We start from the raw sequence: 10,978 nt of genomic DNA on the forward strand, positions 1-10,978 counted from the left end.
TGGTCAGCTGCCTGGTGCACACTCCCTACGGGGGATGTGCCTGCAACCAAGGTACATGCCCTTGACTGGAATTGAACCCGGGACCCTTCAGTCCGCAGGCCGACGCTCTATCCACTGAACCAAACCAGTTAGGGCTGGAATATATTTAAGCATCATTATTCAGGTAAAATTTCCCCAACCCCCGCTCCCCAATCTAGTATATATTAATTTGTGACGAGAAATATTCATTTGGCCACCAACTTTGCCAAAGTAACTTTATTTTTATTTTTTAAAATATATTTTATTGATTTTTTACAGAGAGGAAGTGAGAGATATAGAAAGTTTGAAACATCGATGAGAGAGAAACATCGATCAGCTGCCTCCTGCACATCTCCCACTGGGGATGTGCCCGCAACCCAGGTACATGCCCTTGGCCGGAATCGAACCTGGGACCTTTCAGTCCGCAGGCCAACGCTCCATCCACTGAGCCAAACCGGTTTCGGCGCCAAAGTAACTTTATTAAATTCTGAAAGTTTAATAAAAGAACGATGTAAAAATATTGAAAAATACATTAGTTGTTAATACATACGAGGGATCCCTACTTGTTGTTTTCTTATTGCTGGACCAATGTTTAGTTTCTTATCCTTATAATTCAGTTTTTCAGCCTAAAATAAGAAAAAAAATAAATTTTATTATTTTGGTGCTATTGTTTATAAAACCAATAAGGAAAATTAGTAAGAAACACTTTTTTAAAATCAGACTATAGCATTCTTTGATAGTAGCAAGTCACAGTGGAAAGGGCAAAGTTTTTGCATTTAAACAGACTTAGGTCCGAATCTACTGCTCTGACCCTAATTCCTAATCTGAAATACAGTCAATCCTCTATTCATGGATTTGGGAATTACTCTACTCATTAAAATTTATTTGTAATCCCAAAATCAATACTCATGGCAATTTAGCGGTTATTAGCTGGCAAGAGCAGAGGTGAAAAATGTGAATTGCCTGACACACATGGTTCCAGTTGAGATCAAAGAAGGCAACACTATCTTATTTCAGCTTTTATACTGTAAACAAGTGTCCTTTCTGTGGTCTATATAGTGCCATGTGTTTTGCATTTTTGTCTTTATGTTGGTGATTTTGCTACTTAAAATGGCCTTTGAGTGTGGTGCTGAAGCGCTGGTCAGTGTTATTGGGCATAAGAAGGCTGTCATGTGCCTTATGGAGAAGAGGTGGACTTCATTCAGGCATGAGCTGCAGTGCTGTTGGCCATGAAATCAATATTAATGAATCAATAATAGGAAGTATGTCTTTAAACAGAAACACACATAAAATAAAGTTATGTATTGATTGGTTAATGAAAATACTGGGGGCAGAAGCTTGTGGAAACCTAGGCGTATGCTTGTAGAAACAGCAGTTCAATATTTGCTGTATAATTCAGTATTTGTGGTGACTTTATAAAACATTGCTACTATAAACAAGGAGAATGGAGTACTTAATATACAATTAATATTTAACTGAGAATTTAATATACAATTCAAAATCTATTTTTTCTAAAAAATTTAATGTCACTTTTGCCAAATTTGTTATTACCCCAAATTACAGGCTACAGATTTGTTTTAATATGGATGTTCTTAGTTCATATAAAGATTTTCATAGGAGGGGAAATAATCAAAGATAACCTCATTCTAGAAATCCATATGTGTAGTGTTTTTTAGGAATTTAAAGTGCTATTAACACTCAGAAAATACATATCCTCACATTCTTGGCTTAAGCAGATAAAGTAAAAAATTAGATTACAACTCCACAACCATACTCATGTAATGATTTGAAATTTGTTTTTCTGAAGATAAAGTTTCTCTTTAATGCTTTTTTTTTTTAAAATATGTTTATTTTATTGATTTTTTACAGAGAGGAAGGGAAAGGGATAGAGAGTTAGAAACATCGATGAGAGAGAAACATCGATCAGCTGCCTTTCTGCACACCCCCAACCGGGGATGTGCCAAGGTACATGCCCTTGACCGGAATCGAACCTGGGACCCTTCAGATCGCAGGCTGACACTCTATCCACTGAGCCACGCCGGCCAGGGCAATGCTTTTTTTATTAATTCAATTTTTTGTAGGCTAATGTCAATCTTAAGATGCAAATAAGTTAAAAAAATTTTTTAGCAACTGATCATTGTACTAGAACTGTACTATTAAAATAAACACCACAAAGAATTATTTTGAAAGAAATTCCAAAAAGAAAGTTAAATACATTAAAACATCTTACCTCTTGTAAAATTTTTTGTGCATCTTCTTGTGTTTCAAAAGTGACGAAACCATACCTAAATAAATGAATTATTTTCTTAGAACATTACTTTAGAATTATATTAAAAAATTTAAAAAAATTTGTGTTTTAAGAATGGGCCACTGTAGGAGTGAGCATTTTTCTATGGTGCATCAGCATAAAAAACTTAGGAGAATTTTTAGAGGATAGTGAAACTTAACACTATCACTTCCTCTTAGAGTCAGGGGACTAAAAAAAAACAATTCAGGGATCCTGAAATAGTTTCTGATCTGAACTGTATAAGACAGAAGAGCATGAGAGATACATGTTTTGGCTTATAAATTAGAATGCAATAAATTTCAGTCCAGAGCAATAATCTCTTGAAAATAACAAGTTTGGCTTAAATAGAAATCAAAATAGGAAAAACATTTTAATTAAAAAATGTCAACACAAAAAATTTTTTACATTGGTAAATGAGTATACAAATACATTAATTACTATTATGAACACATATAAACTGATAATACAATTATGTATTTACTAAACAAATTAAACTAGAAATATGTACAATGTAGACTTTATACCTACTTTTCATATCTAATTGTTACCTTCAGAGTATAACTCATATAACATTCAAGATACAAATACATGTTCAAAAAAACCCCCAAAACAGTTAGACAAAAAGAAATAAAAGAAATAAAAAGCATATCCCTCCAAAATGTAATTTCTATTTAAATAACTTAAGGAAACTTTTTTGAGTAGTGCTATTTTTCTTATTTTCTTAATTATTGTATAAAGTTTCTTTTTTTTAAACAAAGGAATTTCTCTTCTTTATTTGGCTAAACATTAAACAAGGGTTAAGGAAATATTTTTACACTGAATTTTTTTTGTAGAACACATACACCACCCAGAGGAAAAGGCTTAAAATAGTTTATACGTATTTCTATGTGATTATCAATGATAAAAATGGGTATTACCAAAATATTGCCAATTCTATAAGCTAAACAAAAGAAATACAATCTCACTTTATCCTAACATTGTTCATCAGTAAGAGGAAGTCGCTTATCTGTTTAGAAAAAACCTCGCTGCAGAATCCCATTACCTCTTCCAAAGTACCCACTTGCCATGTTGTTTGCCTCTTCTATAGTGTTCTATCACTTCATTGGTCCCTTCTCTTATACCTATAAATATGGACGTCTTACCTCTCTTTCAAGGAAACAAATACGTACAATCTTTCTCTGATCTCCACTGCCTTAACTATTTTAACTTTGCAGTCAAACTTCTTAGGTAAGTACACTATATAAACTACTTTTTTTTCCTCTGAAATTTGGCTTTTGCATATACCAACCTACTAAAACAGCTCTAAGGTCATTAGAGATTTCTAGACAAATCCTACTGCTTTCTTCTCAATTTTCATTCTCCTTAAGAAATTAAAAATTATTCTTGAGTTATATTTCTCAGATTAGTCCCTTAATGAGGTCTCTGATGCACAACCTACAGAGATTCCTTTGTGTCAGCTTTTTTTCAAATAAAGCTCAATTTAGTCTAAAGCAGGTATGTAATTGCAACAATATCTGATTTCTTTAGCTTCTGGTTCCTTAGCTATTGGACATTATCTACTCAACATTAAGTGCTTGCTATGTAACACTGAATGGTCCCTTAGCCCATGCAAGAATAATTCCCAACAAATTATAGTGCCCCCCTTCCTCCAACATACACACACACACACACACACACACACACACACACGAGATCAAAAGGTAGGGCAAAAAGGAGGAGGAAAGAAGACTGCACAAAAATCTCTAGAAAAAATGGAAGCAAAGTAAGTTAGCATGCAAAACCTAGTAACCCAATAAAAACACAATTGCTAATTCTATGTATTATCTATAGTGATACTAACCCTTTAGACACTCCAGCTCTGTCATTTACAATCTTCACTTCTTTCACAGACCCATATTGAGAAAAAAATTTTCTTAAATCATTTTCATTTGTCTAATGGCATGAAAAAAACAAAAACATTTTTAATTGATAAAAGATGTAAAAACTCATGCTTCTTTTAGAGACAGAAAAGTTTATAAATAAATAATATGAATGAGTATAAGAATACCTCTCATTAAAAGTGGATGAAACCACTAGGTTATTAAAATCAATATATGTAAATACTTTGCTTTATTCAGAACTACATTGTTAAACATAGTTTAATAGTAAAAAGTTTTAAGCTGAATTGTTTTAAAACTGCAAAGAAAGCTCAGTATTTAAAGGAGTTCTTATTCTCTAGTTGGCCAGTTGAAAAATATAATTTGCATTAGGCATGTCTATAATTATAGTAAGGAAATACAGGTAGTCATGCTGTTCGAAGGTTTGTCTAACACCACTGCTTTTACAGAAGACCTACATTAGTACCTGTTTTGGCTAACCAAAAGAAATCCAAAGAGGACTTCTGCTTTTACGAGAAAAGGCAAAAAGTGGAAATACGTTCAACTTTTGTTCTGCAGCAAGCCCGTACACCACAGAGGCCGCGCAGCCCACGTCCTCCCCTGGAACTGCACACACCTCAGCATCAAGCTGCTATAGCTCTGAACTGTGCCTGTGAGCATCTGTGCTTTATCTTGATTTATTTTGTGTATCCCTCAGCAAGATGTGTCCTGAGGTGTCAGAAAAGCCTGAGAGAGTGCAAAAAGATGCTATGCTTAGCTTAAAACTGGACGTAAACATATTTGGTATGATTTGGTTAGGTATTTTGGGAGGCCTGGGAAACACTAAAAATTTTTCCATATGCATTTATGTCCTCGCTTTAGAACATTTCAGTTTATGAAAGGTTTCATAGGAATGCTCTACTTTCAGGAAGTGGAGGAAGCATGTGTTCCAAGAGGGCTCACATGAAGGCAGCGGAACTAAGTTATATTGGCCTACACCAGTCACTTTTAATCAGCATAGTATCCTGGAAGAGTACGGTCTTAGAAAAGGAATATATTTCCAGACGTTCGTGAACTCAATTTGTGATAACAATGGAGTAGTTACATAATTTAAAGTTTCTGGATGCTTTATCATACTCAATATACATTTTAGCTAAATAGACATTATTATATTCAAAATAAAATTTGAATTATAATTAGACTATAATATATAAGATATCTACTAAGATAGTTTTGGCATATCTAGTTTATTTTTAAAATATTTTTTTGACTTCAGAGTGGAAGGGAGAGGGAGAGATAGAAAGAAACATCAATGATGAGAGAGAATCATTGATTGGCTGCCTTCTGCACACACCCCACTGGGGATTAAGTCCACAACCTAGGCATGTGCCCTTGACTAGAATCGAACCCGGCAGCCTTCAGTCGGCAGGCTGATGCTCTGTCCACGGAGCCAAACTAGCTAGGGCTGGCATATCTAGTTTTAATTACTCTCATAATAGCCTTATATCACCTTTCTTGCAGTATTTATACTAAATTCATTGCAATTTCATTTTCTGGTTCATCTATAACTGTTTGCCCTGAGAGGATCTTTAAATATCCCTAGAAAAATTTTTCTTTATAGACATAGGTAAGCACATGCCTAACAGCAGAGCTAATGCCTTCTGAGTTCCACTGCTACCTTACTCCTTAAATACACTATTGTTTAGTTAGTGACCTGAAGCCTGCTAACATGGATGGTGACAAATACTGAGCGAACGTGAGAATGAATGAATGACTTATTTCAGTACAAAATGAAATTAACACCAGAATAAGAATTTCTATTGGAGAACTGAAAACAAATTAATTCTAAGTATTTTCTGATAAAGAATCAATAGCTCAATTTTGCAATTCAAACTTAAAGGAGACAGAAAGTCAAGATGATTAAATATTACAGAGAGATGGGCTTCTAAAAAAAGTTTAAAAAAGTTTGAGACTTCTTGGGGCTACAGTAAACAGTTTCATTTTGGGAATTTATCTATGATTTTGGAAAAGGTTTAAGTATAAGGGAGGGAATTCTAGCAGTTATCCTAAAGCTATGACTGCATTGTAACAATATAGCCTCCCAAATTCATTTTGTAGTTTTCAGTAAGTTAGAATAACATAGCCAAATGTTTAAATTTATTGATGATTTATTTAAAAAAAATATACTAAGCTGTTTTAATATAAATCCTGAACAAGAATAATCAACTTGAATATTTATGGTCTGCCATTAATATTTTCCATAGAAATAAAATATTTAAAATAGGCATTTCATAAGAAATAATTTTTCTTTATTTTTACTGAACCATTCTTATAGTTGCTTAAGATTCCACTTAATATATCCTTGCATGCCTTTTCTGTAGGTGTTTACTACATGGGGATGCTGTAAAACATCTCACAAAGTATGCCTTTCTGAAATAGCTTATTATATCATTTAAATATATTACTGTTAAGATGTTTACTCTGACAAGAACACAGGCCTGCTTGGGTGATCAAATTTTAAGTTAGGTGATAGGAAGCAATTTGCAAAAGATGAAAGTCTAGGACACTCAGGAATCAGAAATAAAAGTTGGGGTAAAGAAACAGGATTTCATAGGACAAATTTTGTGTGTGTGTTTTCTTTGAGTCTACTTTTGTAAATTATAATCACTTATTTGGGCTTCTGGAGTACTATGCAAGAAAGTATAACTAATATGATATGGTGAAATGAAGAATATGGAGCTATGAGTCAGGAAAGTAGGATTCTAGTCTTTCTGCTGTCACTAAGCTAGCTAGGAGACTTACAGACAGGTCAGTGAGTCTTAATTTCCATGTATGTGAAACTGCACAATTATATATGCTCTATTTAATCGCCACTGCTTTTGAAAATATTCTCTATATTAAGACAAGTTGAAAACTATTAATCATTGTACAAATAGCAAATATGTTGTTATTTTTATAGTTGCACAAGGAAACAATTTCCAAGAAATAAAACTACTTCTAATGCAAAAATTACACCATGTTATACACTGAAATAGGTACCTTAAAGTCAATTCCTCCTACGAAGATGCGATTAGGGATCACTGTTCCATATCTTGGGGCACTTGTTGGGTTATTCAAAGGCACAGGTGATGCAGGATTAGGGGATGAAGACAATGAATCTGTTTGTGTCTGATTTGATGTTTGCTGTAAAATAAAATTCTTTTTAAACTTTAAGCACTGGATATAACTTTTAAAAAAATATGTCTTTATTGTTTTTTTTAAAATATATTTTTATTGATTAGCAGAGAGGAAGGGAGAGGGAGAGAGAGAGAGAGAAACATCAATGATGAGAGAGAATCATTGACTGGCTGCCTCCTGCACGCCCCCTAGTGTGGTTGAGCCCAAAACCCAGGCATGTGCTCTGGACCAATCGTACCCAGGACCCTTTAGTCTGCAGGTGGATGCTCTATCCACCGAGCCAAACCAGTTAGGGCATGCTGGATATAACTTTTTAAAAAAATATATTTTTATTAATTTTAGAGAGGAAGGGAGAGGGAGAGAGAGAGATAGAAACAACGATGAGAGAGAATCATTGATCAGCTGCCTCCTGCATGCCCCCCACTGGGGATTGAGCCCATAATCTGGGGCATATGCCCTTGACCAGAATCGAACCCAGAACCCTTGAGTTCGCAGGAGGACACTCTATTCACTGAGCCAAACCGCTAGGGCTGGATATAACTTTTGATGCAGGCTGAAAACATGTATGTTTCAAAAAGATGTCATTTAAATAAAATATACTTTAGACTTTAATTTTATTCTAATTTATGAAGATTATAATGAAAGCTAGTAACTTTTTTGGGCAACATAAAGATAGGAAATGTAGAATCTACTCCATTATAGTAGATAAAATCTTAAATATATTAACATACTTGTTAATTATTATTAAGTATACCACTAAAATATTATAGCCACTTAAATACTGTAAGTATTAAGGAGGAATTTTAAACTAAAAAAAAAAAAAGTTTGCGAAAGAGAAAAGTAGCCCTGGAAAGCTAGGAGCTGGCCTGGCACAACCAACTTGGTCCTGGTGGTTTTAGGAGTTGGCCCAGAACTCATAGCTAGGCTGTGGTATTCTCTTGTTAACAGAACAACAACAAGGCTACTCTGTGATTGTGATGGATCGAGATAAAAACAAGACCACTCCATAATCACATCTGATCATTGACAAAAACAAAAGCATTGTCCAAACCACGAGAAGGACTAAACATCCTTCTATTCTGGCTGAAATGAGTGACTGCTCCTTCTTCTTTATCAGCTTTAGCCTTGATCTATATTTCTTGCCTACAAGAATTAACATACTAATCAATTACTCCCACGTCCTGACAACATGCATTTCAGAATAAAGCCCTCTTCCTTGAACTCTAAAAAATGCTTAACATAAGCCTAAACCCTGTAAGTTCGTTTTAACATCATCTTACTGAGAGGTCCCGTGGTGTGTACCTTATGAAGGACAACAATTCAATAGACTCAACTTTATTTAATTACAGATGTGCTCCTGGCGGTCTCTGGCCAAAGCACATTTACAAGTTAATGAACACTGACATTCAGATTTGTTTTTCAGTCACTTGTTAGTTTGAAGATTTGACTGATTGCATTAAAAATTATACTATACCTAACCCTGAATGGGTGGCTCAGATGGTTGGAGCATTATCCTGTATATCAAAAGGTTGAGTTGATTCCCCGTAAAGGCACATACTTAGGTTGAGGGTTCAATCCATGGTTGGGGCATGTACCGGAGGCAACCGATCGATGTCTCCCTCTCTCTCTCTCTCTCTCCCCCCCGCCTTCCTCTCTCTAAACATATCCTTGTGTGAAGATTTAAAAAAATTATATACCTATAAGTATGCATTTTTATAACGAAGAATTGAGCTCAGTGTATAATCATATGTACATAGTTCTAAGTCAGGCGGCCTAATTTAGATTTTAATAAATATAAGCCTTTCCACAATGGAAAGATAATAGACTCTTAAAGTACATCTAAAAAAGACGACTTGGGAATAGAACTTTGAAGAGAAACCAATTCAAGAACTTGCTAATTATTTTCCTTCTAGGAACACTAAACAGACTTCTGGGACAATCTAACATACTAAGTGAGTTCCTAAAAAAGCTTGAAGTTCATAATTTCAATTCTCCGAGAAACAAATACAGAAAAATAAAATTTTTAATTTAGATAACGGAATTGTTCTTTTTCACATTTTGTCTTGTCTTTCATTTCATTAGCCAATAAAACCATCATCTCTAAATTAATTTCTGCAAGATGGACAAACCACTAGGCCAGTGGTGACTAGGAGGCTATAGACTGAACCTTATGGGCTCTATTCTCCATATTGTCTTAAGGAGGAAAAACACATACTTTCTAATATGGCAGTTCATAAAAAGATCTACTAAACCACAGAAAAGTCATCATATTTAAAATTACTGTATTGTTGTTTCCAACTGAAGAAATCTGGACTCCAATCTTAACATAAGCATCCTCTCTGGACATTTGGAGGTTATTTGTAACTTCACTTGTGGGACACATGCCTAGAATAGATTATTTTGGGATGCTTAATTTTATTTTTCAACTGTAGATTGGTATTGCTAGAAAAAATAGAATAATAGGTATAATCTTGTCTCTACCTGTTTAGAAAGTGTATAAATTATCTATTTGCAAATTTAAAATCAGTCTTCATGAAATTCTCTTACAAAATGAGTTCGATGGATGAGCGCATTTGTTCTCAAATTTGTTTACATAAAAGTCACCCCCATTTTTCCTATCCTGGAGAGAGGGGTGGCATGAGCGGAAGTGAACAGCATGCTTTATTTCCAATCCCGAGAAACTAGTTAACCGGGTGTGGGACGGGAGACGGGGAGGTCAGCTTTTTCATCCAATGTACTTCATTCTCCAGCGGCTAAGGCTCCTGCTCTACTGTGGGCTCCATCTGCTTCTCCTCTTTACCACTTACCACTTCCCATCGCGGCATTTACTATGTTTACTGCCTGTCTCTTCCCACTAAAGATAATGCTCACAAAGGAAGGGGTTTTGCCCGTGCTGTTCCCTGCAGCACCTAGGGCATAGCATGATGGTGCAGGGATTCGGGAAATATTTGAACGGACGAAGCACTTCTTCTTGCTCACAACATTGCCAAGCAGCAGCCTGCAGGCTTTAGAACACAGCGAGAGGAACAGCCTAGAAAATACTGGAATGTTTGCAGGTGGAGTCCCTAAGGAAGGGCAGCGAGGCAGAGTGAGCCGCTACAACCTCCCCTCCCGCCGGCGATCCCCTTGCAAAGCCATGAAAAGCCCATGTGCGCAGCGAGCCGCGGGGACTCGGGCACGAGGAGGGCCCTTTGCTCAGGGAGCGTGGAGCACCACCCAGTTCACGAAAAGCGCCCTCCGTCCTCCGAAGGGATGCGCCTTCAGTACCGCCACCCGCTGGGGATTAACCGGGACCCCCATCCGCCACTTGGCCCCCGGAGACACGGAGACGACAGGAAGGGGGCGGCTAACCGTCGCAGTCACGGCCTCGACGCTCCGTCCCCTGCGAGGCCAGCAAGTGGAGGCACCGGAGGAAATGGCCGCGGAGACAACTTCCTCGGGTTCCCGCGGGTCATCGTGAATTTGGGCGCCGACACGCGGGTCCACCCCCTCCCCACCAAAGTGCGGGAGGGAAAAAAAGGCTAACCAGCGAGAAATTTTGCCCCACAAACCCGCCAGCAGCCGTGGCGGGAACCCTCAACGGCACCGACCCGACGTCGGCCTCGTGCGTAGCTCACCCCGCGGCCCTCGCGTAGCGCGC

The 10,978-nt window shown here is 36.6% G+C and overlaps 1 protein-coding gene across 1 annotated transcript in view; it reads right to left on the reverse strand.

Annotated features, from left to right (window-relative positions):
* The window catches only part of BOLL (boule homolog, RNA binding protein), a 32,593-nt gene extending 25,249 nt beyond the window's left edge, over nt 1-7,344 (reverse strand). Inside the window, exons 1-2 of the mRNA XM_006767087.1 lie at nt 7,201-7,344; nt 4,146-4,237 (exon numbers count right to left, since the gene is read on the reverse strand). Coding sequence (XP_006767150.1) covers nt 4,146-4,170 — 25 coding nt within the window. The 5' untranslated portion in view covers nt 4,171-4,237; nt 7,201-7,344. The remainder of the gene's footprint in view (nt 1-4,145; nt 4,238-7,200) is intronic.
* Between the last annotated feature and the right edge of the window lie 3,634 nt (nt 7,345-10,978).

Source organism: Myotis davidii, unplaced genomic scaffold, assembly GCF_000327345.1.
Source record: "Myotis davidii unplaced genomic scaffold, ASM32734v1 scaffold221, whole genome shotgun sequence".
Classification (NCBI taxonomy): Eukaryota; Metazoa; Chordata; class Mammalia; order Chiroptera; family Vespertilionidae; genus Myotis; species Myotis davidii.